The sequence below is a fragment of the Plecotus auritus genome (genome assembly GCF_963455305.1).
Source record: "Plecotus auritus genome assembly, chromosome: 4".
In the NCBI taxonomy this organism is placed as follows: Eukaryota; Metazoa; Chordata; class Mammalia; order Chiroptera; family Vespertilionidae; genus Plecotus; species Plecotus auritus.
Genome location: NC_137775.1, coordinates 25054253 through 25080863, shown reverse-complemented (window position 1 = coordinate 25080863; position 26611 = coordinate 25054253). Strand labels below are relative to the sequence as shown.

The window sequence follows — 26611 nt, the reverse complement described above, 5'->3', positions numbered from 1 at the left end:
ACTTCCGTTGCAGAAAGATTTCTGTAACATATTGCTGAAGATACTCTGTCATACCTACAATGCCATACTACTGTGTGCAAGGAATGGTACGTTATAGAAGGTAATGATCAAGAGAATGGTCAAGACAGGTTTTCTATGACAAGACCTAGCAGAATAAGAAGAAAATAGAAATAGTTGTGTCTCCCAACTTTCTTTTTTCTTTCAAGTCATTTTAATAACCAGGCAGTGAGTAAAAAATAGAGTTGTCTCACACAAGCATGATTAAAGGTGATGATGATACCACATTCCAAAGAGCAAGACTGGTAAGAAGGCTTCAAGATTCACTGATCGAAGATCTTGGTTTCAGAAAGTTTCAGAGGAGTAGCAGGCAGCAGGACAAAAATGTAATTTAAGGACAGGGCATGGTTGCTGGGTCATCAGCACCTCAAAACATTTCTTGATGATGATTCAGTACAGAGAGTATTTGTCGTCTTGGGAGAACCAAGCAGCATGGGCCAAGCAGGTCTGTTGTCCTATGGGGCAGACTTCCTCAGGGTGGAAAACAAGGCTCCCTGTTCTTTGAGGTAATGCTAGAGAAGCCTGATCACACTGAAGCCAGAGGTTCCAATTCCATCTGCTGTCTCCCACATTTTTTACGGGTTGCTTTAAGTTACCCTAAAACAGTGAGATAACAAATTCTAGTTGGAGATGGGGGAGACATGATTTATGCAGCATCCACTGCCAAATTAAAATAAGCAAAGAAGTTACTATGTGTACAGTGATGCTCAGAAGAGACTAACTGGTCTTCAAATGAGACACACACTAGAATACAAGCAGATTCTCAGGAGCCACGTGGCTTCCGTCAGTGTGGTGAGAATGGTCATAACTGCCCTGCCAGATGTGGACTGTCGGCATGTGAAACACACTGGTTCCTCATTGTATAGCAGTTTTGCACTTAAATGTGAGGAATGGTATGATGGTGACATGCTCTCAAGACTGTTCCTTTGTTTTGGGGGATGTAACCTCCCAATTATCACCTTCCTGGATGTTGGTTGTGGAGTTTGGTGACAAGGACATTATTTCTATATCAGGAGTTAGCATTGTAATACTGAAGAACACAGTAATGTAAGCTGGGAACCTATAATGGGTATGAGTGTGGCATTGCCCACTGGTAGTACTAACATGGGCTAGTAATGAGCGATTCATCTGACACCATCGGGTTGTGCGACTATTAGTGTGCCAGGACTGCCGTAACCATTTCTTTTTCTTTTTCTTTTTTTTAAATTAATAATTAATTAATTAATTAATTTAATTTAATAAATCTTTATTGTTCAGATTATTACAATTGTTTCTCCTTTTTCCCCCCATAGCTCCCCTCCACCCGGTTCCCACCCATCCCTTTGCCCTTACCTCCCCCCACACTGTCCTCATCCATAGGTGTACGATTATTGTCCAGTCTCTTCCTGCACCCTCCATACCCCTTTCCCCCTGATAATTATCAGTCCACTCCCTTTCTATGCCCCTGATTCTATTATATTCTCCAGTTTATTCTGTTCCTCAGGTTTTTAATTCACTTGAATTTTAGGTTCACTTGTTGATAGATATGTATTGGTTGTTCATGATTTTTATCTTTACCTTTTTCTTCTTCTTCCTCTTCTTAAAGAATACCTTTCAGCATTTCATATAATACTGGTTTGGTGGTGATGAACTCCTTTAGCTTTTTCTTATCTGTGAAGCTCTTTATCTGCCCTTCAATTCTGAATGATAGCTTTGATGGGTAGAGTAGTCTTGGTTGTAGGTTCTTGCTATTCATCACTTTGAAAATTTCTTGCCACTCCCTTCTGGCCTGCATAGTTTCTGTTGAGAAATCAGCTGACAATCGTATGGGTGCTCCCTTGTAGGTAACTGTTTTTCTCTTGCTGCTTTTAATATTCTCTCTTTGTCTTTTGCTCTTGGCATTTTAATTATGATATGTCTTGGTGTGGTCCTCTTTGGATTCCTTTTGTTTGGGGTTCTGTGCGCTTCCTGGACTTGTAAGTCTATTTCTTTCACCAGGTCGGGCAAGTTTTCTGTCATTATTTCTTCCAATAGGTTTTCAGTATCTTGCTCTCTCTCTTCTTCTGGCACCCCCATAATTCTGATGTTGGTACGCTTGAAGTTGTCCCAGAGGCTTCTTACACTATCTTCAACTTTTTGGATTCTTTTTTCTTTTTTTTGCTTTTCCGGTTGAGTGTTTTTTGCTTCTTTGTATTTCAAATCTTTGACTTGATTCTTGCGTTCCTCTAGTCTGCTGTTGGGTCTCTGTATAATATTTTTTATTTCAGTCAGTGTATGTTTAATTTCTAGTTGGTCCTTTTTCATATCTTCGAGGGTCTCATTATATTTATCGGCCTTTTTTAGGATATTCTTGAAGAGCCTTATAACCGTGGTTTTGAATTCTATATCCAGTCGTTTGTTTTCCTCCATTTTTTTCATTTGTGATCTGTTTCTTCGTCTCCCCATTTTTCACTGCTTCCCTGAGTGTGTGCTAGGTTTCCTATATGGCCCAGTGGATCGGCCTCCCCTGTTAACCTAGGTGGACACTCTTGGTGCACCCCTTTGTGGACTGTGTGTACAGCCTTGTTGTAGTTAAGTCTTGATTGTTGTTGGTATCACTGGGAGGAATTGACCTGCAGGCCAGTTGGCTGTGAGGATCAGCTGTGTCTACACTGGGAGATTTTCGGTGCTGGAGACAGCCTTATAGGATTAGCCTTGCCAGATTGCAAAAGCCTCTGTGCTCAGCTTGGAAGGGGTGAATTCTCAGGGCGGGGCAGACAATCTTGGCTTCCCGTCAACCCTGCCCTTGCGCACGATTCTCCAGACCTCTGCCTTCCGCAGTTCCCGAGTTTCCGACTTAGAGTCCAGATTCCCCCCGCAAGAGCGTGGGTCCCCAGGGGCTCTCCCAGAAGTGCGGTTCAGTGCAGTCGGAACTGGGGTTCAGTGCCATCAGAACTGGGGTTCAGTGCCGTAAGGAGCTTCTGACTCCCTTCCCCTAGGGATAGCCTGTGGTAACCTCCGCAGTCTGTCTGTGCACACTCGCGCCTCCAGACCCCTGCTGCTGCAGCTCCCCTGAGTCTCCGAGTCTCTGTGTGCCTTTCTCTCTACCTGACAGTCCAAACTCCCCCTGTATGAGCCTGGGCCCACAGTGTTTCGCCTAGAACTGAGGTTCAGTGCAGTCGGAACTGGGGTTCAGTGCAGTCGGGGGCTTCTTTCCCCTCCCGCCAGAGAAAGCCAGCCAGGCACTCCGCCGCCCTTCCTCTCTGCGTGCGTGTTTCCGTACCTCAGCTCTTTGCCGCTCCTTCTCCGTGAGCTTTCCTCTTTCCTTCTAGTTGTAGAATTTCCACTCAGCCAGCCTTCCTGTGGTTCTGGATGGTGTCCGTTCTATCTTTTAGTTGTAGTTTTTTTTTTTTTTTTTTTTTTTTTTTTTTTTTAAATATTTTATTGCTTTTTTACAGAGAGGAAGGAAGAGGGATAGAGAGTTAGAAACATCGATGAGAGAGAAACATCGATCAGCTGCCTCCTGCACACCTCCTACTGGGGATGTGCCCGCAACCAAGTTACGTGCCCTTGACCGGAATCGAACCTGGGACCTTTCAGTCCACAGGCCGACGCTCTATCCACTGAGCCAAACCGGTTTTGGCTTTAGTTGTAGTTTTGATATTGTTGTGCGGGGCAGCAGTTTAGGTGCTTACCTATGCCGCCATCTTGGTTTCTCCCCCCCCCCCCGTAACCATTTCTTCTGAGCCCTCTGTCCTCAGCTGGCTGACTGCTGCCTCCTCACTGTGTTCTCATGTGGCCTTTCCTCTGTGCATGTGTGGTCCTGGTACCTCTTCTTCTTTTTATAGGGACACCAGTCCTATTGGATTAGGGCCCCACCCACATAATATCACTTAATCATAATTACCTCCTTAAAGGTCCTGTCTCCTAATACAGAAACATTGGGGATTAGGGCTTCAATTTATGAATTTGGGGAGGAGTGTTACACAGTTAAGTCCATGACAGGGACGCAGAGTATGGAACGTATTTCCAAGGACTAAAGGGCCATGCGAAAGTAGTGTGCTGTATTTGTGTAACAAGGATAATCAGTGGATACTTTAATAGGAAAATTGAATTGTAGAGTCATAGGTCTTTTGGACCCCCCTCTGAAGGGGCTCCTTTTCAACAGAGCCTGGTGAGCAATCAGGAAAAGTTTTCTGACTCCGGTTGGATGAGTTCCAGATTGTCAGTAGGCCACACAAGCGTTTAAGCCTGATGTGGGACTTCCTGAATGAATCTGTTGCCTAAGCTGGATCTCTCCTGCTCTCCTTCCCAGCAGCCACCTCTGGTTCCAGATAAATAAGCATACATTGACCTCATACTTGCTTAAGGTCATCAAAGTCGTGCTGTCTCAGTGTACCAAATCCAGGCAGAGGAACAATAGGAACAAACCCTCAGTTTTCTGATACTGGATTTTATCATGAAAAGGAAAACAGTGGGCCTGCAGGTGACTGAGGATAGTTGATCTTCTCAGCACAGCTGACTACTTTAGAACTGCTACCCAAAAATATTTCTTATCTTTCATGAGTGAGTAAGATTTCCTGTTCCTCATTTTTTCCTCTCTTTTGCTTCTTCCCCCTGTTTGATGCTAGATAAACAAGGCCTATAAATGTGTTCAGTTTTGGAAAAAACTCACTTTAAGTTCTGATTCTACAACTTACTAGTTTACTTGATTTTAGGCAAGTAATTAAATTTCTCTGTACATCAAATTTCTCATTTTTAAAATTGAAATAGGAATTTATACCCTGCCAGGATTGTCATAAAGGTTGAGTGAGATAACTTACATAAGCAACTAGCATGGTACATATAACATGGCTGGCACTCAAAACATTTTAATTTGCTTTCCTCTTCTATGATAGCACCAGGTAGGAGAATAAAGAAGAGATTTGGAGAAGAAGGAACAAAGGGAAAAGTTAAAAGTTCCACTTTTACATAAGTAACTGTGCATCAATATACTAAAAGGTATAAAAGATTTGTAATCTTTAAACAATATCCTGCATAGTATGTTGTAAATTAGATACTGTCCTAAGAAAGCAGTTCAATAGGAATTGCATTTGTACCATTTGAATTAAAGTATCATTACTGCCCTTATCCTATCTAATAAAAGAGTAATATGCAAATTGACCATACCTCCGCTACACCCACAAGCCACGCCCACCAGCCAATCAGGAGTGAATATGCAAATAAACCCAACCAAGATGGCTGCAGCCACAGAGAGCAGGAGGGAGGCTTGGGTTTCCCTGGCAATGGAGGAAGCTAAGCTTTCTGCCTGCCCTTGCCGGCCTAGGCCTCCACTCAAGGCTACAAAGTTTCAATGATAGAAGATACATAAACCCAAACAGAAATGGTGGAAGCCACGGAGCTGGAGAGAGCAGGAGGTTAGGGTTGCCCGCGGCTATGGAGGAAGCCAAGCTTCTGCAGCCCTGGCCTGTTTTGGCCTCCACTTAAGGCTACAAAGTTTTAATTATAGAAGATACATAAATCCCAACAGAAATGGCTGCCACCACGGAGCGAGCCAAAGGCTTGGCTCCACTCCAGGCTACAAAGTTTCAATTGTAGAAGATAAATAAATCCCAGATCTCAGGGCCTCTGCTTGGGTTGCCGGGGGATGTGGCCGGCCTGCAAACCACAACAGGCCTTTCGCCCAGGCCACCCCACACCCCAAGGGAACCCCCACCCTGATCCGGGACACCCTTCAGGGCAAACCAGCTGGCCCCCACCCATGCACAAGGCCTCTATCCTATCTATAAAAAGGGTAATATACAGATTGACCATCACTCCAACACACAAGATGGCTGCCCTTATGAGGTCAAAGATCCTGTCCCCATGTGGACACAAAATGGCCACCACAAGCTGGCCAGCAAGGGAGGGCAGTTAGGAGGAACCAGGCCTGCAAGGGAGGGCAATTGTGGGCGATCAGGCCAGCAGGGGAGGGCAGTTGGGGGCAATCAAGCCTGCTGGGGAGGGCAGTTGGGGGTGACCCGGCCGGCAGACGAGGGAAGTTGGGGTGACCAGGTCTGCAGGGAAGGGCAGTTGCGGGGGACCCAGGCCTGCAGGGGAGAGCAGTTGGGGGGTACCAGGCCTGCAGGGGAGGGCAGTTAGGGGTGACCAGGCCTGCAGGGAAAGGCAGTTAGGGGCAAACAAGCTGGCAGGGGAGCAGTTAGGCATCAATCAGGCTGGCAGGGGAGTGATTAGGGGGTGATCAGGCTGGCAGGCAGAAGCGGTTAGGGGCAATCAGGAAGGCAAGCAAGCGAGCAATTGGGAGCCAACAGTCCTGGATTGTGAGAGGGATGTCCGACGGCCCTCGAGGGGTCCCAGATTGGAGAGGGTGCAAGCTGGGCTGAGAGACACTCTTCCCCCGCCCCCCCACCCCCCGCACGAATTTCGTGCACCGGGCCTCCTCTAGTACAATATGGTGAGAATAGTTAATTCCAAATTTACCCATTATAATCTCCTGGTTGCCCTAGCTGTTTTGACTCAGTGGTTAGAGTATTGTCCCACGGACTAAAGGGTTGTGGGTTCGATTCCGGTCAAGGGCACACCTCAGTTGCAGGCTTGATCCTTGACCCTGATTAGGGTGTGTGCGGGAGGCAGCCAATCAATGTGTCTCTCTCACATCCATGTTTCTCTCTCTCTGTCTCCCCCTCCCACTCTCTCTAAAAATCAGTGTGTGGGGGGGTATCTTTGGGTGAGGATTAACAAAACAAAATAAAACAAAATATCCTGGTTAATGTGTTCACATATGCTGTATCATAAATTAAAAGGTACTGAAAAGAGTCTTGTAAACTCTTCAAGATCCTCTGCTTAAAATTCTTCTGTCTTCCTGTTGCCCATATTACGAGGCCTCTGAACTCTCAGCATGTGTGATCTGGCCACTTCTTTCTTCTGTAGCCCCAACTTCCCCCACCTTTCTGGGCTCTTAGCTTTACTCCCTGGCTCCCACCATATTGAACTATTTTTGGTTTTTCTCTTCTGGACTCAAGCAAGTCGGGCCTGAGATGCACTTTTGATCTCTTCACCTGGCTTTTTCTTAATTATCCTTTATTTTTCTGCAAAGCCTAATTGTATTCCCTTCCAGAAATTATCTTTATCATTGTATATTTAACCACTAGCACGGCCCCAGGCTCACTAGGAATTCAGTAAATACTTAAGTAAATGAGTCAGTATTCTGCCTAAATGCAAAGATTATATAATAATTTTATTGCATATATTATTGTATAACCTATAAATTTTCAAATCTCATTTAAACAGAAAAAAGTAGAAGTAGTTTATTCTTTATATTATATGCCACTTTATACAATGTATCACATTTAAAATGGGTCGATGTCTGCTTCCTTCTTATAATTGCTATAATGATTCGTAAATGCCATTGTAGTCATTCATTTTGATTTGGATTTTTCCAAAGGGGGGAAAAAATCAAATATAGTGACTATTGTAACAACACAGAGAAGAGGATTCTCATAGAAAGGCTTTTCCTCTTAAATTTCTATCTGGTGAAAATGAGCTTATGAGAGATTTTAAAAGGCAGTCAGAAGATTTTAGATTGTTGATATAAAATATCAGAAACATATGTTTGTAGAGAAATATATCTCAAAAAGAGACGTTAACAATATACAAGTGATCAGATGAAGTTACGTAATTGGGTTGTTCCATTGAGCTTTCCTTTTTATAAAATTGTTGACATTCTGAAGGATTTTTTTTTTCCAGATGCATCTGCTTAGCACAGAGAATGAGAACTAAAGGTAGTATAAAACAATTCTAAGAAAGTAAATGTTGTGTGACCTTTTTTTTTAATTTGCTTCATAAGTAATTTATTTTAAAAAAATTAACATCTGCTATTTTGAAGCTAATCTTAGTGTATTGAATGCTCTTAACCATTTCTCAATCCCACAGCCTTTTATCTTGCTTCTCCTGCTGTGTTCCCACCACCCTTGATCCCATTAGCAAACCTTGAGACCGCCTCAGACTTACCAAAGTACTGCTTTGGTTTCAGCTGCTCTTCTGCAAGAGGAAGTGAATGTTGGGGGTTTTCTCTGTGGTACAGTTGTGATAAAGCTGTGGTGGTCTTATCTCTCTCTTAGGTAGTGGCTCTTTATGACTACACAGCGAATCGATCAGATGAACTAACCATCCATCGCGGAGACATTATCCGAGTGTTTTTCAAAGATAATGAAGACTGGTGGTATGGCAGCGTAGGAAAGGGACAGGAAGGTTATTTTCCAGCTAATCATGTGGCTAGTGAAAGTAAGTTTTATGCTCCCTTCCTGGTTTACTAGTATGGTATAACTGATAGTACAAGATTTTATCATGTTGTACCCTTTAATTTACTGTCTTTGTAACTTTTGCATATGTTTACCAGTGGGTATTGATTTTCATTTTCATGATGCAAAAGAAATAAAAGGGGAGGCACTAGTATACCAGAAAGCTATTACATTCATCCCAGGGGACCTGCCCATCCTCCTACAACCTTCTTCTTCAGCCCCTTTTCCCTGCACCTGCTTCATGCCCTTTAAGCACAATTACTAGTATGTCAGCTCTTCTCTTGCCACAGTGACTCAGTTGACAGGCACTTTAAGAACCTCTAGTTCCCCAATTTCCATTCTTTTACTTTATATACCGCAGGCCTAACTGTTACCTATTACCTACCTACAGTAGGTTGTTTCATTCTCAAGAAAATTAAGCCCTCATTTGTGAAAGGGAAAAGAAAGGAGCTGGAGAAAGAATTCTAAATACAGTTTCTGAAAGTGGTAGATTTCACCTTGAGAGATGAAAATAGAACACAGAGAGCTTGTGAAGAAAGACTAGAAGGAAGGGGTGAAATACAGTAATGCTTCTTCCGAAGAATCCTTTTATCAGCAGTTAACTCCATCATGTGGTATGAAAAACAATGCTCAGGGGTCAGGGAAGCTAATTTCTAATCCTAGCTCCTCCACAGCTATTACAGATGTGCCTCAGTTTCCTCCTATAAAGTGAGAAAGTTGAACTCTGTTATCTCTAAGTGTTTTTTCCAAAAATACTAAAATCATTTAGTTATGATTTAAAATGTAGTATAGAAAGCCTAGAGATTACTCTGTTTTGAATAATTATTCAGTCTTTTGCTTCTGCAAAGAAGTAACTATTATAGATAATAGTTGTTTTTCAGGTTAGTCTGTGAAACCCCATTTAACCCAAATAATGGCTGAGCAAAAGTACTATTGATTCCTAAACTAAGTTCTGAATTTTTGAGAGCAAAGGAGATGGCATAGGAAGAACTCCTTCCTTCCCTGAGTACTGGGCGCTGGCTTAAGCCCAGATAAAATATTTTCTTTTTGGCACTTTTTACCACTTTGTCTGCACCCTGGTATTTCCCAGTGTTCCCCTGCCCAGCCTCGCAAGGGCTCCCAGTCTCATTGCAGCTTCCTTCCTCAGCTTATCTGCTGCTTTCAGCAAACTCCTCCCCTCAAAAGTTCCAAATGTCTCAAAAATCACCCACTTCTCTCTCACACAACAAGATTCTGTAGTTCCTCTGTGCCATTGTTTTAATTATCTTTCCTTGAGCAGTAAATGACTTATAGCTCTTAAACTCTATTGCAGGTATAGTTTTATGTTTAAAAGAAGATGCATAATGGAGAAAAAAATCAGGCAATGTGGAAGAAATTTTAGGACAAGTTAATACCCAGTCATCTCCCAAAAAATCTGCACTTTTAACTTCCAGATTGTCTCTAATATCCAGGTTTCTTTTCTCTCCTTCCCACATGGTCAATACCTGGAATCCAGCTTCTGCCCTTAAATCAAGAGCTACCTACACAAAGTCATTCTGGAGTATATCCATCATTTTAACTAGATATTACCATTCATTGTTAATCCAAATGCAAATGAAAGCATAATTGTTTTACACTTGACAATATAAAAAGATTATGTATTTCCAGGCAGGATGGTATTAGGTGCTTTAACTTTATAATCTAATTAGTTTTCAGAAATAACCTCTTAGGCTTCCAAATCTGGAGAGGTTATAGATATTTGATTACAGTGGGTTAAAAATCCAATAAATTTTTCTTCCAGGATATCCCAAGTGAGACTTCTGAAGCATACTGTAATGATGATTAGTGGATATGTACAGAAATTAATGGTCTCACATAGTGACTATTCTTCAACAGTCATAATTCCTTATTATATCCCAAAATAATTGATATTTTATTTTGGCATTAGTTATTGCTTGTGGGAAAAGTCTTGTAAATGCCAGAATAAACAGAACAAATCCTCAGATACCTGAGAATATAATTGAATTCTCACTTCATTGGGGACTTTTTTTTCTCCTTTTATCCCACTTTTTTCCTGAATTTAAGAAAATCTTGCCTGCTGTTTTAACATTAGAGAAAAAATTACTGTCAACAGCATATTTCACTCTAAAAATAGTAGAAGTCCTTTATCTTTATCCAAAGCTGAATATACAAAGCAAATGATCCAAGGAAGTATATATATGAATAGAATTTGTATCAACTGTTCAATTGAGAGCCAGGTCTGCTAAAGAACTACAATAGAAGACATTGGTATCCCATTATTATAAAGATTTCTTCCCTTTGTATCTTAAGCCACTGGAAGAAAAGCATGATCAGCTTTCCTTAATCACATCTTTTCCAGTAAGAGATAAATAAAGCCAATAATGAAATCAACCCATATACAAAGCCAGTTAATACATCTCATAATCCTAGAATTTTGATTAGGTGTATTTGAACAATTTCTCTCAATTCAAAGTTGTTCAAGTCATTTAACCAAGATAGATTTTCTTTTTAGCTCTTTAAAATTCCCACCTGACTTTTTAGATTCTGCACTGTGTGTAGACTAACCAGATTATGTAGATTATAATCTATACTAATAAAAGCCTAGGTCAGTGGTCGGCAAACTCATTAGTTAACAGAGCTGCAGTTTGCCGACCACTGGCTTAGGTGGTCCTCAGGCGTGATGTCACAAGATGGCTGCCACAAGATGGCCATGTGCCCAGCGGAGGCAGGGCCCGGCAGCCGCTCTGTGCGGTGAGGCCTGGGGGTCCTGTGGCTCCTCACGGTGCGGAAGAGGCAGGTCCCAGCAGAGGAGGCAGGTTGCAGCAGGGGAGGGCAGTTGGGGGCGATCAGGCTGGTAGGGGAGGGCAGTTGGGGGCAATCAGGCAGGCAGGCAGGCAGTCGAGTTGAAACCGGCAGTTGGACATCCCCCAAGAGGTCCCAGGTTGGAGAGGGTGCAGGCCGGGCTGAGGGACACCCCCCCCCCGCCTCCGTGCACGAATTTCGTGCACTGGGCCTCTAGTTTTACATTATAAGAACCTCAGATTCAGCATTCTGAATAGATTCAGTATTGTGTATAGTCTTTGCCCCATGCTTATCTATTTCATACCATCTTCCCAAATTATCCTTTTTCCACACCTTTACCTGACAAAATCCTACCCATTCTTCAGAATCTGACACACCTACTGTTTCTTCCATTAAGCATCTACCATCCCCACATCAGAGTTTGTTATTCTCTCTCTTTTAAATAATGTTACATTCTATTTTATATTACAGTTCCTTGTGAACTTATGTCTCTGACCAGATTGTATGCTCCTTAAGAGCAAAGACTGTTTTGATCACTTTGGTGTCTCCTCCATCAGTACCGAGCATATAACATGCATATAGCAGGTTCCTGAATAATGTATATTAAGATAAAATGAAATAAGCATCTGCATGACCACACAATAAGTGAAATGACACCTTCTACATTTCTGAAATCCTGCTGATCAAAACTTTACAATTATAAGTTATTTTCTTTTGATAATTAATGTGTAAGATTTAAAATGGCCTTAACTGTAAGTGTCAGGTAGCTTATTTTTACACCAAATTCTTTGGTTTTCTATCTGCCCCCACTGTTGTTTTTCCCCCATGAAATAGTGCTTCTCAATTTGATTACTTAAATTTCTTTTTAAATTCCAGCACTGTACCGAGAACTGCCTCCAGAGATTAAGGAACGATCCCCTCCTTTAACCCACAAGGAAAAAAACAAAATAGAAAAACCTTCTTTATCTTCTCAAAAGGTAAATGTTTTCAAGAAAATGTATAGCATATGTACTTTTATTTTCACTCTCTCTGGATAAAATATTACTGTATTTTTCATGCTTATATCCTTTATTGTTTACATTATTATTTCTTGTAATAGTGGCACCAATATTATGAAATATGTAAGGCAAATATTACTGTAGCCATTTTCCAGATAAGGAAACTGAGGAGGCTCGGAGATTAAAGTAGACCTCAAGTCACAGTCCAAGTAATGGGATAAGGATCCATAGAAGAACTTGTGACCTCAAGTGTGATGCTATTTCCATCCTATACTTGTTTCTGTAATGACGATACTGACATTGTTAATTAGCCCCACCTGAGGGATACACATGTGTGCTAAAGGTCATTGGGGCCCACAGAATAAAGATGTCCTATCTTCCGAAAGCATTCCTTTTACTTGCTAGAAATTTAAAGTATTTTCAGATTAAAATGAATATGGATATATTATCTGCCAGAGAAATGTCATGTTTTTTAGCCTGGGCCTTCAGATCCCTCAGTCAGTATTCATCTGATATTAGTAATACTTTGGTGCAAAGTTTTAATAAGCAGTGTGCCATATCACATATATTACTTATTGAACTTATTTTATTCTGTCACATTAGCTTTTGCCTTAGATGGAATAGCTTCACTTCTTAATAACATGAAGTAGTAGTGCATAGAGTTTTTTAACAATTGAACCTATCATGTATCATCAGTCATTCAGCCTATATTTATTGAATGCTTACTAGTATTTCCATGCTGACCATTAGTCCTCACTGAAACCAGATTGAGTAGACAAAGCACTTGCCTTTGAGGCTGAGCATACAATCTGGTCAGAGACAATTCCAACCGACTATGGTAGGAACTATAGTGAAGATATGTGCATGGTGTATTGAGAACGCACATAGCAAGAAACCCTCTGAATATGCCTTGGGGAGTCCAGTAAGAGTTCCCTGAGGAGGTCATGCTTGAGCTGAGTCTTATAGGATGAAAAAGTATGTGCTTGGTAGATGACCTTGTAAAAAGCATTCTAGCAGAGGGAACAACTTGAGTAAGGTGTGATAAAGTGTAATTATTCTGTGGAGTATAGAGCCAGATGGAGAGAAGGACAGAAGAAATGTAGGATCCCAGTGTACTCTGCTAAGATGCTTAGATTGTATTCTTCAGGCAAAGGGGATCCCCTGGAGAAGGGAATCCAGGAAGTGTCATATACAGATCTGCATGTTAAAAATATTCTAGCGGCAGCATAGTAATTGAATTAGAGGTAGCTAAGACCTGGGACAAAAAAGTAAGTTCAAAATAAAGTATAAAAGCCTGAGCTAGTGGGGATAAAGGGGAAGGTTATAATTGACAGGATCTTGTAATTGATTGGATGTGATTAGTGATATTGGAATCTAGGAATTGTGCTGAGTGCCCTGACTTATTATATAAGTAAATGGATAGTGGTACCACAGAAATAATAAAAGAATAAGGAAGATCTGGGGAGATAGAAACAAGGAATGGTAGGGAGTAGGATGTAATGAGTTCAGTTTTAGATATCTTGATTTGTTAATAGTCTTTATAGTGCTCCCAGGTGCAAATATTCACTAGGGAGCCAGACATTCAGAACTGGAATTTGAGAGAAGGTAGGGCTTCAAAATAAAACAGGGAAGGAGCTAGTGTATTCATTGTGTTGCATCAGTAGAGTCGAAGCTCATAATGAAGGAGATAGAATAGACACTGTAGACTTCTGAGAGAAAAATCTAAGGACAGAATTCCAATTGAACACTAGTATTTAAGGGACAATCAAAGGAAGAGAAGATTAAGAAATAATAGTCAAAGGGGAAGGAAAGATCCAGAAAAAAAAGTGCCATGGAAGCCAGAGAGAAGAGAGGCTCAAGGAGAGTATATAGTCAGTAGTTATGAGAAATGGCTGATCACTGAGGTTGTCTAAGCATTTGATAATGAAGAGGACCTTGGCATCTCTGCACTGGTATCAATAGTATGACAAGGTTGAAGAGTAGAATGTGGACTCAGCAAGTGAACACATGGAAGTCTTCCCAGGGCTTCACTTAAAAGAAGTCAAGCAGTGACTGGAGGGAGACCTGGTTCCAGAAATGACTTTTTAAATACTGGAGTGACACATACAGTTATATTCTAAGGAGACAAAGCTAATGGACATGATCAGGTTCAAGATAGATAAAGAAAGCACACATGGATCTTGGAGAAAGCAGGAGGTTTTTACTGGAAAAAACAGGTTGATAGGTTAATATTGCCTTAGAGCAGTACCCCTCTGAGACAGATAAATATGAATGAGGATGCAGATAAGTTAATAAAGTGGGAGTCTAGAAATTAAGAATGCCTTTATGTTCTCAAAAACAGAAATGAAGGTTCACTTCAAATGTGAGGGCAAAAGGTGTGAGGTAGGAAGAAGAATAGTGACCGTAAGAATACCTTGAGGACAGTAGGAGCAGGAAATCATTTGGGACATATAAAGAGATTTCTGAGTAGTTCTGGGAGCTGCTGTTTGAATACCATGAAAGTGTGGGGAACATAATTATATGTAGTTGGATGGTTTTCTTCAGTAGTGCTCAGCATCTAGGACATAGGACTGGAGAAGACAAATTTGGTTTGATATATAATTGGAGTTGTTGGTGTGATAGAGGCCAAGAGGATTAGAGACTTGATATCATTGGTTAGAGGGTTGCTGAAATGACACATTATGGAAGATCAGTCAGATTGGAAAGGATGTGGAATCAGGAGAGACTGGTCAACTTAGAAAGCAGGGTTCTCTTCAAGGTTGCCTTAAACTACCCATGCCCAGGTGGAAGCATAATGTCATGCAGTAAAGGAGTTAACCTGGAACTATGGCCTGTAAATCAAGAAACTTGCTTAATTAGTATTTCAGATGTTAAGCAGCTCAAGGTTATGATAAATTTATGGAGTTGAATATAAGAGTTGAAGTCAAATTGAAGGACCTGCCCAGGAAACTAGGACCAAGTGTTGCATATATTTCCTCTTTGATATTAAAATTCAAGAATGATTGCAAAAGTTGGGGTGAATCAAGAGTTGAAGTCCTTAATTCTTGTGGTAGAGCAGATGTCTCAACCTTGATTTTACATTGAAATCGCCTAAGAAATAAAATAAAACAAAAATGCTGGTGCTTGTCCCCATGCCCACAAATTGTTTTAATTGGTCTGGGTGTATTTCAAAAGCTTTCCAGGTTATTTTACTGTGCAGCCAACATTGACAACCATTGTTAGAGTGACCACAATCACAATGTCTGCAGATAACAGCTGCAAAGATAGAGGATATTATAGCCAGGTGTGAAGGCAGCCAAGGAGGAGTGCTTTGAATGTATAACAGCCTGAAATCAGCAACAGAGAGCCAAGAGGCCAGTGCTAACTCCAGGTCCCAGTGGTTCATGGTTGGATTATGTGAGAATGAACAGCCTATCCTGTATGGAACTGAAAGAAAAATGGTTTCTCAATAAAAAGCCAGGTTCACATACAGCAAGGATATATGGTGATGGTTACCTCTGATAGCCTGGGATACATGTTGAAAGGATTGGCAAGGAATTTGACTATGGTCAAATGCTATATATGTAATATTATCCACTGTTTGGAATTCACCAGATTTAAGAATTTAGGAAAATGATATTATAAATTTTCAAAATATTTATAACATTGGCATAGTCATTGAGACAGCTAATGATATTTGTAGTTTACATCAGGAACTGTGTGAGACGCTATGATAGATATAGTCTTTTTGTTTGTTTGTTTTGTTAATCCTCACCCGAGGATATTTTTCCATGGATTTTTAGGGAGAGTGGAAGAGAGGGGGAAACACAGAGAGAAACATCGATGTGAGAGAGACACATTATTGGTTGCCTTCTGCATGTGCCCCGACCAGGGCCCAGCCAGGGAGGAGCCTGCAACCAAGGTACATGCCTTAGACCGGAATCGAACCCGGGATCCTTCGGTCGCAGTTTGAAGCTCTGTCCACTGAGCCAGACCGGCTAGGGCTGTAGATACAGTCTTCATGTGCAGTGGCTTACCAGTATCCCTGATGCTTTATCATGCTGATCTTTGACATTGGGGTAACCTAACCCCCGCCTGTGTGTTCCTGGTCAATAGCCTTGAACTAATTCTGACTCAGCCAGAGGAGATATAAGGAACTCTTACTGGCTGCCTCTGCAGTTGGCACTGCCCTTTCCTCTTCCTGATGCTCCTGTGATACCATGATAGAGACCTCTCACCAGCTTCCAAGACTCCCAGTTCTCACTGCCTATGCCACTCCTCTACTTAGAACTCACTGCATCATAGTATTGTGTGCCTTTTCCTCTCACAGACTCATCTTCATGCTTAAAATACACCTTTATATCCATATCACCGCAGACCAATTCTTTTTGACTCTTGAGGAGTGCTTCAGGCTAATCCACTGCTGTCCAAACCCTGATCCTAATAGATCTCAAAGTAAAACATTGAAAAACATGAAACAGGTAACACAAGGGAGTTGCAGAGATAGGATCCATTTGGGCAAAGGAGTAGAAAGGTTATCATGGAGGAGATGGAACTGAGATTGGACTTTAACATTTAACATACATAATTTCTTTTGTTGATTTGGTCTGCTTTGTCTGAATCCATGCATTATAATAGACTCCTACATATATTTTTCCTCTTAGGAATTTACCCCTTGTAGAGTTTGATAATGTTTTACTTCCCTGTGGGGAAAAGTATAAAGAATGATCTACACTTATGTAAAAAGAAGTCCCTGAGAACCGGTAATGTTGTCCCAGGTATTCAAAATGCCTCAGGTACGCTCTGAGTGATGACACAAACAGCCAGCCCTTGAGAAATGTGTAACTGGGCTTCCTCAACACCTGGCACAGTTGCATGTCTTCAGTTTATTTTCTTTATCAGAATATATATGGTTTGATTTTATCAAGATCCTGCCTTATAAACCTACCACAAATTCTATCAGATGTTTAATTTCATATGTAAGTTTTATTTTTATTATCATATGCAAGATATGTTTTTTAAAAAAGAAGAATATGAAAAGTTGTCTCTGAAAAGTGACTTTAAGTGGAGGAGGGTCCTAAGTTCATAGAATTAGAAAATTGGTGACATAGAAGGAACTTAAAGATCATCCCCAGTGATTCTAGTCAACTTCCTTCATTTTATAGATGAGGAAATCGAGATCCAAGAGGGTTGGAAGAATCACATTCAAAACACCACTCCTAATTGGGAGCTCGGCCCCATGTTCTCAGGCCAGCCCTGTTCCCTCCACCACCGAGTCACCAAGTCACCAATAGCTGTCACCTGGACATCTAGCCATATTTTGTGTAACATTTATTTTTCACATCCCTGTATTATGTTTGTTTAATTGTACCCTTCTTCATGTGGATATCTTTAGAATTTTAGTCTTTATATCTTTTAAGGAAAAAAAGGAAAGAAACCTCCTGAATTGTTTTCTTTCTTTTTAAATTATTTCTGTTCAAACTACAGAATGAGAAGTAAAATTATACCTTTTAATAGCTTGGCAGCTGCTGGATCTTATTAAGTTCTTCCAAGTGGAACACACCTGTTCTGTTGCTAAATGTGCCAGGTCCCTTCCAACATTTCATCTGGTTCATTGAAATGTTATTGGGTGATGGAAGCATTCGCTCTCCCACTGCAGGGGGAAGGGACAGGCTTGAGTTAGTGATTCTTCACCGTAGGCTAGAGAATCCCCAAACGAATCAGTAACTGTCTATACCACAGGGACATGAGAGTAGGAGACTTGTCCTCAAGCTCATTCCAGAACATTTTTATCACATTGTGCTGTAAATTTGGATCTAATAGGAGGAAGAATATTTTTGCTATCTGGGAGGATAGCTTTAAAAAATATGTATCATTCTAACAACTCTGTGGGGGTTTTTTGTTGTTTTTTTGAGGACATTTTTTTAAGGCTTTTTATTTTTTGCTACCCTTTATCATTTGCTATACCTATATCATTCATTTATTTGGGGAGGAAAGTTGTTAAATTCCTTTTTTTAAATGTAATTATTTTAGCTTGTTATATTAAAGTAATATATGCTGACAGTTTTAAAAATTCAACCAGTAAAGAATACTGTAAATAAAAAATAAAACTCTGTCCTAATATTCATGTCCACTATATTTTGCATTTCTTGTGTAAAATGTTCTCTGCACATGTAAATATACATGTCTTAATTCATGTCTATGTTTTGATGAAACTAGAATCATACTTAACATTCTGATGATTTTCGTTCATAATATATTTTGGATATCTTTTCTTATTAGCACAGACAATTCTGTTTGTTTAACAGTTTTATTTACTAAAATGGCCAATTTCCTTTTTTTTTAAATTCCTAAAATGCCCAGGTGTTTTTTTAATTTCTGAAAATGCTTGGTTTCCTCTTTTTATTGTTATAAAAACAAAACCCAGCCCTGGCAATGTGGCTCAGTTGATCGAGTGTGATCCCGTGCACTGAGAGGTTACCATTTCAGTTCCCGGTCAGGGCACATGCCTGGGTTGACCCAGTTTCTGGCTTGATCCTGGTAGGGACATGCAGGAGGCAGCTGATTGATGTTTCTCTCTCCCTCTCCCTTCCTTTCTCTCTAAAATCAATAAAAACATTTTTTTTAAATCCAAATAGAAAATTACCCTCTATCTTCTATAAATGTTTAAACATTGACAAAACCAAATCATGTTTTTTTTTAAATACCAGACATATAGTAATAATTATGCACAGGAATGTTAGATTATATATGTGAATGTGGAGAAATTGCTATGATATTTTTGCTTATGTCTATCTAAAAACTCACTAAATGAATAATAGTTATTAGTTTTGTTATTCTAAGACAATTATTAAAATATCCATTAAAACTCATCTCTTCATGTGGTAAGAGTTGTAATTATTTTCAGTTTTTTATTTAGCATGTAGTTAGTGAGAACAGGCTGGGTCAATTCAAAAGAGAGCTGGTTCATAAACCAGCATGCATATTTCACTTATTAAGGGCCAGCTGCTTTTTTGTCTAGTACAGAACAAGAGGAGAGAACCCAAAAGGATCAGATAACAATGGTGGTTTTGCTTCCAGCCAGCCAAACACACACACACACACACACACACACACACACACACACAAATTTACATTGGCAATTTTGTCAACCTCTCAGAAAAACAGTAAGCATGTGTGTGTTCACAAAATATCTAATTTTCATTTGCCCTCTTCATCTCAAAAGTAGACAGTTTATTAAAGCCTGGATTAATTGTGCTATATTTCACTATCTTAAAAAATCACTTCATATAGAAAAAAAATGTTTTTCAATCTCCTGTTCCTTATACCAGGAGTTCATCTAAATTATTTTTAACCAGAGGAATAATATGATTTTATTACTGTGTTAAATCCAACAACAAATTTATAGTAGACAGTGGTTATTTTTGGTATGGCAAAATAGATTTTCCAAATACCCAGAAGTTAGTTAATGTACACTGAACCATTGAAAATGCAATCATAATTAGCATTGCCTCCTTCCTATATCAATTTATATCTTTTTTAGTTTAGTAATTTTATCTAAGAAAATACAGTTATGTGATATATTAAATAGATAAAATTGATCCATGCTTGGATTTGCTTTTAAATTTCAGGAATAGTTGAATGTTTTTTCTTTATCCAAAGAGAACAAAATCAAAATCTTATAAGTAAAACTAAAGAACTTATTTGTATCCCATAAAGAGTCTCAGTATAGGCAACACTGATATGTATTTCTTTTCCCCCATAATTTGTTTCAATAACATAAATATTTTGAGGGAAAAATATTGATTTAAAAAAATGTCATTTACATTTGAAAAATATTTGTCCCACAAAAAAAGTGTGTGGGACCCCAGTGATGTGACAGCAAAGCCAGTGTGTCAGCTCACACCACAGATCCCAACAGTATAGTCTCTAATTGCTCTACACAGAGGAACTTTTAAAAAAATATATTGATTTCAGAGAGAGGGAGAGAGATAGAAACATCAATGAGAGAGAACCATCAACATCACTCAGCTGCCTCCTACACACCCCCTCCTGAGGACCAAGCCCGCAACCCAGGCATGTGCCTGATGGGGAATCGAACCGAGAACTCCTGGTTCATGAGTTGGTGCTCAATTATTGAGCCTCACTGGCCATGTTACTCAAAGGAACTTTAAAAGCCTTCACAATCTCTCTTACCCTGAAAGGAACTCATTAGGTCTTGACTTTCTTAAAGGTCTGGGGACCAATTCTGCTACTTATTCTCTTCTTTATACCTTTGCCTCGGCCGTTGTGTTTGGCATGTGTACTTCTGTCTCTGCTTGGTCTCTTCCTCCAGTTTCCTTTGGGTACTTCCCCTCCAAGTTTTCAGGACCCCATTACCCTCAACACACTGAATAACCCCCCTCCCAGGCTGCTTGTCTTTTCAATTTACCTAACCTGGGGTAGGCGCTAGATAACTGCCAGTGGTTCTGAAATAAATGGACTGTGAGAGAATACCTCTTCAGCCTCCATCCCAAAACTAGGTATGTATCATTTCCTTGATGTCTTTCTAACTTAAGTTACTTAATATTTTTACAAAATAAAAGGGAGAAATTGTTTTCAATTTTAGCAACCCACTGATTTTTCAGCTGATTTGAGGCTCTGAGCCTAGCCTCTAGTTTTCTTATACAGACCTTCCATGAAAACTCAGTTTAGAGAATAGTATAAATTCTCAATAAAGAGTTCATAATTGTTCCAATAAACCATTGAAATGTATTTGTAGGACATTTCTTCTGAGAAGTCAAGTATAGATTTTATTCTTTGAATAATGAGTGTACAAAAAGTATAAAATAAGTAATGTGCTGCATCAAACCAATGTTCTACTTGGCCCACTACTACCCTTCTGACAGTGACGTAAGGGTTGTTTTATAAAATGATACAGTGTTTGCTTTTCATGGTTATATTTTCAAAGGTTAACCTAAATATGAGTAAATTCCTCTCACAATCTATCACAGATCTTAAATGTGAAAGATGTTATTGGGAGAGCTTCCAACCAATCATTCCTAGTTGTAAATCGTCCTTTTAGATAGTGGCAGAATTGATGCTTATCAGTCACCCTGTCTTCTGACTCGGCAATCAGCATGACCTTTTTTCAGAAGTCCTCAGACACCCTAATCTGCTGTCCTCGTGTTCCGCCAAGCACCCCAGGGTTTTGCAACCTTGGCACTATTGGCATTTGGGGCTAGATAATTCTTTGGGGGGAATGTGCATTGTAGGATGTTTAACAGCATCCCTACCTCTACCCACTAGGTGCCAGAAACACTAACGCCTTCCAGTTATAATAATGAAAAGTGTTCTCCAGACATTGCCAAATTTTCAAAATCTGTCTCTGACACACACACACACACACACACACACACACACACACACACACCATTGAGAACTGTTCTATTTTAATTTTTTTTAAGTATCTATTATTGTGTGTGGATATATGTTTTTCCTTAAATAAAAATTTTTCTTATTTTAAGATCCTGTTCATGAAATTTTGCTTTCGTGTTTTTCATTACTGGCAAATATGTAAATATTTGTATTGCAGCTGTAGACTGCCCTCGTTTAAAACAGCAGATTCACGTAGAGATGTATCCAGCCAGCTGTGCGAGGCTCAACATGATGAGGTTATATAAAAATGTCTCTTAATTAAATAGCTCTTGACTACCACTTATTTCCTTTGCTTGATAAATTAACTGTATGCTACTCTTCCCATAGGCCATTGAAAATGAACTGTATGCTAATGTTCTTGTTATTATTTAGCAGTCACAATGAGAGTGTCATAATGGCCTCTAGTTTTAATGTCATTCTCCTTTAGTTGACATAAAAAGGAAGAACATTTTTTACTTAAGTGTCTCTGTTATTCACACATACCATAAAAGATCTCATTCAACATAGTACAACAGATTTGCTTTTATCACTCTTTTACTGAGCTTTGTTGTACTTGAGTCTTTTCTTTCCTTTTACCCCTGTTTCTGCTTCCCCATTACTATGGGTGCGCTTAAGCAGCAGCCTCTTATACATTGGTGTACCTTACACAGAGGAGATACGTAGAATGTATCTCCAAAGGTCAGCATCTCCTTTGTGAAACATGCTCTCTGCCCTGCTATGCCAGCTTCAGAGTCACTGACTAGAAAGCAGCATCATTCCCAGGATAACTGTGGGAAAGCATTCCTCCAAGATCAGGAAGGCTACATATTACCCCGTCCTTAAACTCACTGGCAGGATTAAGGTTTTTTTATTGCAACTTTTATAATTACCACAAATACTGTGTGTAATTATTTAGTCCGTTATAGCTGCTAAATTTGTACGTTATAAATATTATAAAACAAAATGGTTTGTGCTTAGATATAAACCTGTTAAAGAAGGCAACTGAAGAACAAATTTAAAAGCCACATGGCCAAACAATTTTGTTTAAGCTAATATAAATAGGTAGGTAGATGGATGGATGGATAGATAGATAGGCAGACAGACAGACACACATGTACACATACTGAGATGATGAGGAATAAGGAATCATTTAGATTGGACTGCTGACAGACTTTAAGTATAATGAAGATTGAAGAAGGAAAAGATTAGGTAAAGGAAATTAGGTCCAAAGGAAAAGCATCACTTATTGCTTCTCCTCCCATGGCTCATGCATATGACTTTTTTCTTCTATTCCTTTCTTTTTGGATAGAAGTAGAAGGGCTAAAAGTTCCTTGAAGACAGGTGCTGTTTTGTTCAAAATTGAATTACCAGTATCAGGTGCAAAGCAGGTATAAATAAATGTTTACTGAATAAAAGATCGGGTAAACCAATAGGAGCAGCTGTACTAAGGTCAGACCTGACCCCTGTCGGGGACATCAGCAGTGATGGAGTTGCACACAGGCAGATGTTCAGCAGTGCATAGAGGGTGACAATGGACTTCATAAAACTGCCAGGTCTCCTCCAGTGTCTCCAGGTTCCTTCCCTAATCTCCCATCTCTAGGGAATGGTTCTGTCTAAAAGATAAGTTGGGTGATCCAAATGATTCTTCAGTGTGCACAAATTCAAAAGGGGGTGAGGGGAGGGCCTACCCAGTGTGGCTAAAGTGGTTGAACATCACCCCTTGCACTGAGAGGTCACTGGTTCAATTCCTGTTCAGTGCACATGCCAAGGTTGTGGGCTCAAATCCTAGTAAGGGGTGTGTGGGAGGCTGCCAATAAATATATTTCTCTCTCTCCCTCTCCTTTCTTCTCTCTCTAAAATCAATAAAAACATTCTTTTTTTTTTTTAAAGTGGGGCGGGGGGTGGTATTCTGATGTTTCCTGCCTTCTCGGTTATCTGCAATCAGTTTTCACTCTCCTCAAACCAGGTCATTTAGACCACCAGGAAATAAATGCATGGAAGCAATTATTTATCTGTTTGATGCCAGATGCATACATTGTGCTTGGTGTGTGTGACTTTACACACCTGTCTTACCAGTCCCCAGGCCTGAGAGTAAACCAGTTATCCATTTTTCTCACTTCTACTCTGAAATTTTATCAATGCCGAAGAAAGTCACATAATTGTATTGGTTGTCTGTGTCATATTTCTGATTCCAGCCTTAATGAGGCCCATGGTCTTGACCAGCCGTGGGCAAACTGCGGCCCGTGGGCCGGATCCGGCCCGTTTGGCTGTTCTATCCAGCCCGCGGAGCCGAAAGAGTGGAGGGTTCTCTTGCTCTCCCCTCCACTCCTTCACCAGCAGCAGTGTTAACATGGCAACATCGGGAAACACGGCCGCAGCTCCTTCTTCTGAGTGGGCGGATTTATATCCGCCCATTCAGTAGAAGGAACAATCTCTCAATCTTCCAGAGGCTCCTTGTAATGCCCGTGGACGCGTCCCCCCCGACATCACCCTGGGAATGCGGAGACACATTATCGTGGTGATGTAGGGAGACACGCCCCTGGAGAGCACAGTATCAGAGCCTTTCTGAGGTAAGATTAAGAGCTCTAATCAAACACAATTTTTTCCTGTTCCCACATTCTGTACATCACAATGACTTGTTAATAAAACAACAAAGACTTTCAGCTTTTAGGGCTTGTATCCACTGCAGTTTTTTTTCCCACTGCGGACGCACGCAGCAGGGAAAAAGACACACAGAGGACATGTCACACTAGCCATGCTGCGGCTGCATTTTTTTGCTGATATGGATGCGGTATCAGTAACGCTACCGTGGCCACTAACAGCATGTGTTAACGGCAAAACAAATGCATTTTGCACTGCGTTTATTTCTCCCCCTTGCGCCTGTAAAAATGCGTGCTACAGGGCATTTGTGTTAACATGCACCACTGCACATTAGCATCAACGCTGGTGTTAAAATGTTTGAAATGAATAAAACTATTGAAATAAAAAAAAAAAGACCGTACCCTTTTATGTAATGATGTTTACTTTGAATTTATATTAGTTCACACAAACACTTCATCCATGCTTTTGTTCTGGCCCTCCGGTCCAGTTTAAGAATCCATTGTGGCCCTCGAGTCAAAAAGTTTGCCCACCCCTGGTCTTGACCGTTCATTCATTGTTCTTTCTGACTGACTCCCTGTCCCATTCCTTACAGTGCCTGGCTGGTCAAAATAATGTCCACCTTTCTCAAGCTCTTAAGCTCTTACTCCAACTTGACTTTGTCTCCATGCTTTCTTAAAGAGAAGATATTCAATATTAATTGCCTCAGCTTCTCATGCCTGCCTTCTCTGTATTTCTGTAATTCTGTTATTCTTTCTTAAAATAGCAGGTTGGTAGTCAAACATCAGGGGATTTACAGTATAATAGAAATGTTTTGATAGAGTTCTATATTAAATGCTAGGGGAACAAATAGAAATGGTTTCTGACCTAAGCATAATGAAATCAGCAAAGGCTTTTCAGAGAAGTTCATTTCTAAATTGAGCTTTATAGGAGAAAGTGACTTTGAGGCAAACTGAGCAGATATATTCTAAGGGATTATACACTTGGGCCACCACAAATATTTCATCATGGCTGAAGCTTAGGATGCAAAATAAAAAACAGAGCTGAACCTCAACAAGTAAGTAGACAGAATCAGGAAGGTTCTTATATGGCATGTTTAAGAGCTGGATTTTATCCTAAAGATCAGTAGGGAGACAACAAAGGATGTAAAGCATCCGGTCGTGGGACACATGCCCCATAGGGAGGCAATTTGATTTTTAAGGGGGGCAATTCAAGAATGAGTTATTAACAGTGAATCTTTTGCATTTCTTATGGTTCTAGGAGCCTTATATACAGTATATCAATACATATTGTGGCATATTTATGCATTTCAGTTCTCTATTATATGTTTTGAAACTTTATTTGCTATTTTTCATATCACTTCATATTATTATTATTTTTTAACTATTTCTTAGTGGTTTCTTCCTCAGTACTTTAACTGTCCTTTTCTTTTATTTTTCTCTTTCCTGGATGCCATGTTCTTTGGAAGCTTGTTTAGACCAAGTTAATGGCCTTTTAGGCTTCCTCCACATGAATAGAAGTTCACTTTTTTTAAAAATATTTTATTGATTTTTTCACAGAGAGGAAGAGAGAGGGATAGAGAGTTAGAAACATCAATGAGAGAGAAACATTGATCAGCTGCCTCCTGCACACTCCCTACTGGGTATGTGCCAGCAACCAAGGTACATGCCCCTGACCGAAATCGAACCTGGGACCCTTCAGTCCGCAGGCCGACACTCTAGCCACTGAGCCAAACCGGTGAGGGCTAGAAGTTCACTTTTGAATAATAAGATTTATAAGTCATGGAGCGGGGTGGGCACCAGGATTTTAGAGATGCTTATGTGGGGCATGGCCAGAAAAAGGTTGGGAACCACTGATATAAAGCATGGAAGATGACATCAACAAAAGCTCATTCTAGAAACTCTAAAAAGACTAGGAAAAAGCAGTACTGGAAGAAGTGAGAGCAGGAAGGGCTATTGCAGTGATCCAAGCCAAACATTGAGAAAGTAGGATTTGGTAACTAAATCCACATGCAGGAAAAGGAGAATTCTAGGTTTCCAATTTGAACACCTCTATGTATAAGAAAATAAGAACTTCACTTTTGAGACAGTTGAAGTTTGAGTATATGTATAGCAGCCAATTGCATATCTCTTAAAGGCTTCTATGGGACTCAGGAGAGATTTGAAAACTCAGACTTAATCCTGGCTAGAGTGGCTCAGTGATTGAGCGTCGACCTATGAACCAGGAGGTCACGGTTCGATTCCCGGTCATATACCTGGGTTGCGGGCTTGATCCTCAGTGTGGGATGTGCAGGAGGCACCGATCAATGATTCTCTCTCATTATTGATGTTTCTATCTCTCTATCCCTCTCCCTTCCTCTCCGAAAAATCAATAAATATATTTCTTTCCAAAAAAAAGAGAGAACTCAGACTTACAGGGCACTTTTGATGAAATTTTATGGATCCAGCTGTTTTAGAAAAACTACTATGTTTATAAGATTTGGTGAAAACTAACTATTGCAAATCATTATGAAGAAAACAGGAG

At 40.1% G+C, this 26611-nt stretch overlaps 1 protein-coding gene across 13 annotated transcripts in view; it reads left to right on the top strand.

The window, feature by feature from the left end:
* AHI1 (Abelson helper integration site 1) overlaps window positions 1-26611 on the top strand; it is a 273332-nt gene that overhangs the window by 137316 nt on the left and 109405 nt on the right. For all 13 annotated transcript variants that reach the window (XM_080665768.1, XM_080665775.1, XM_080665774.1 and 10 more), the window contains 2 exons: window positions 8136-8298; window positions 11994-12094. In XM_080665768.1, coding sequence (XP_080521894.1) covers window positions 8136-8298; window positions 11994-12094 — 264 coding nt within the window. The remainder of the gene's footprint in view (window positions 1-8135; window positions 8299-11993; window positions 12095-26611) is intronic.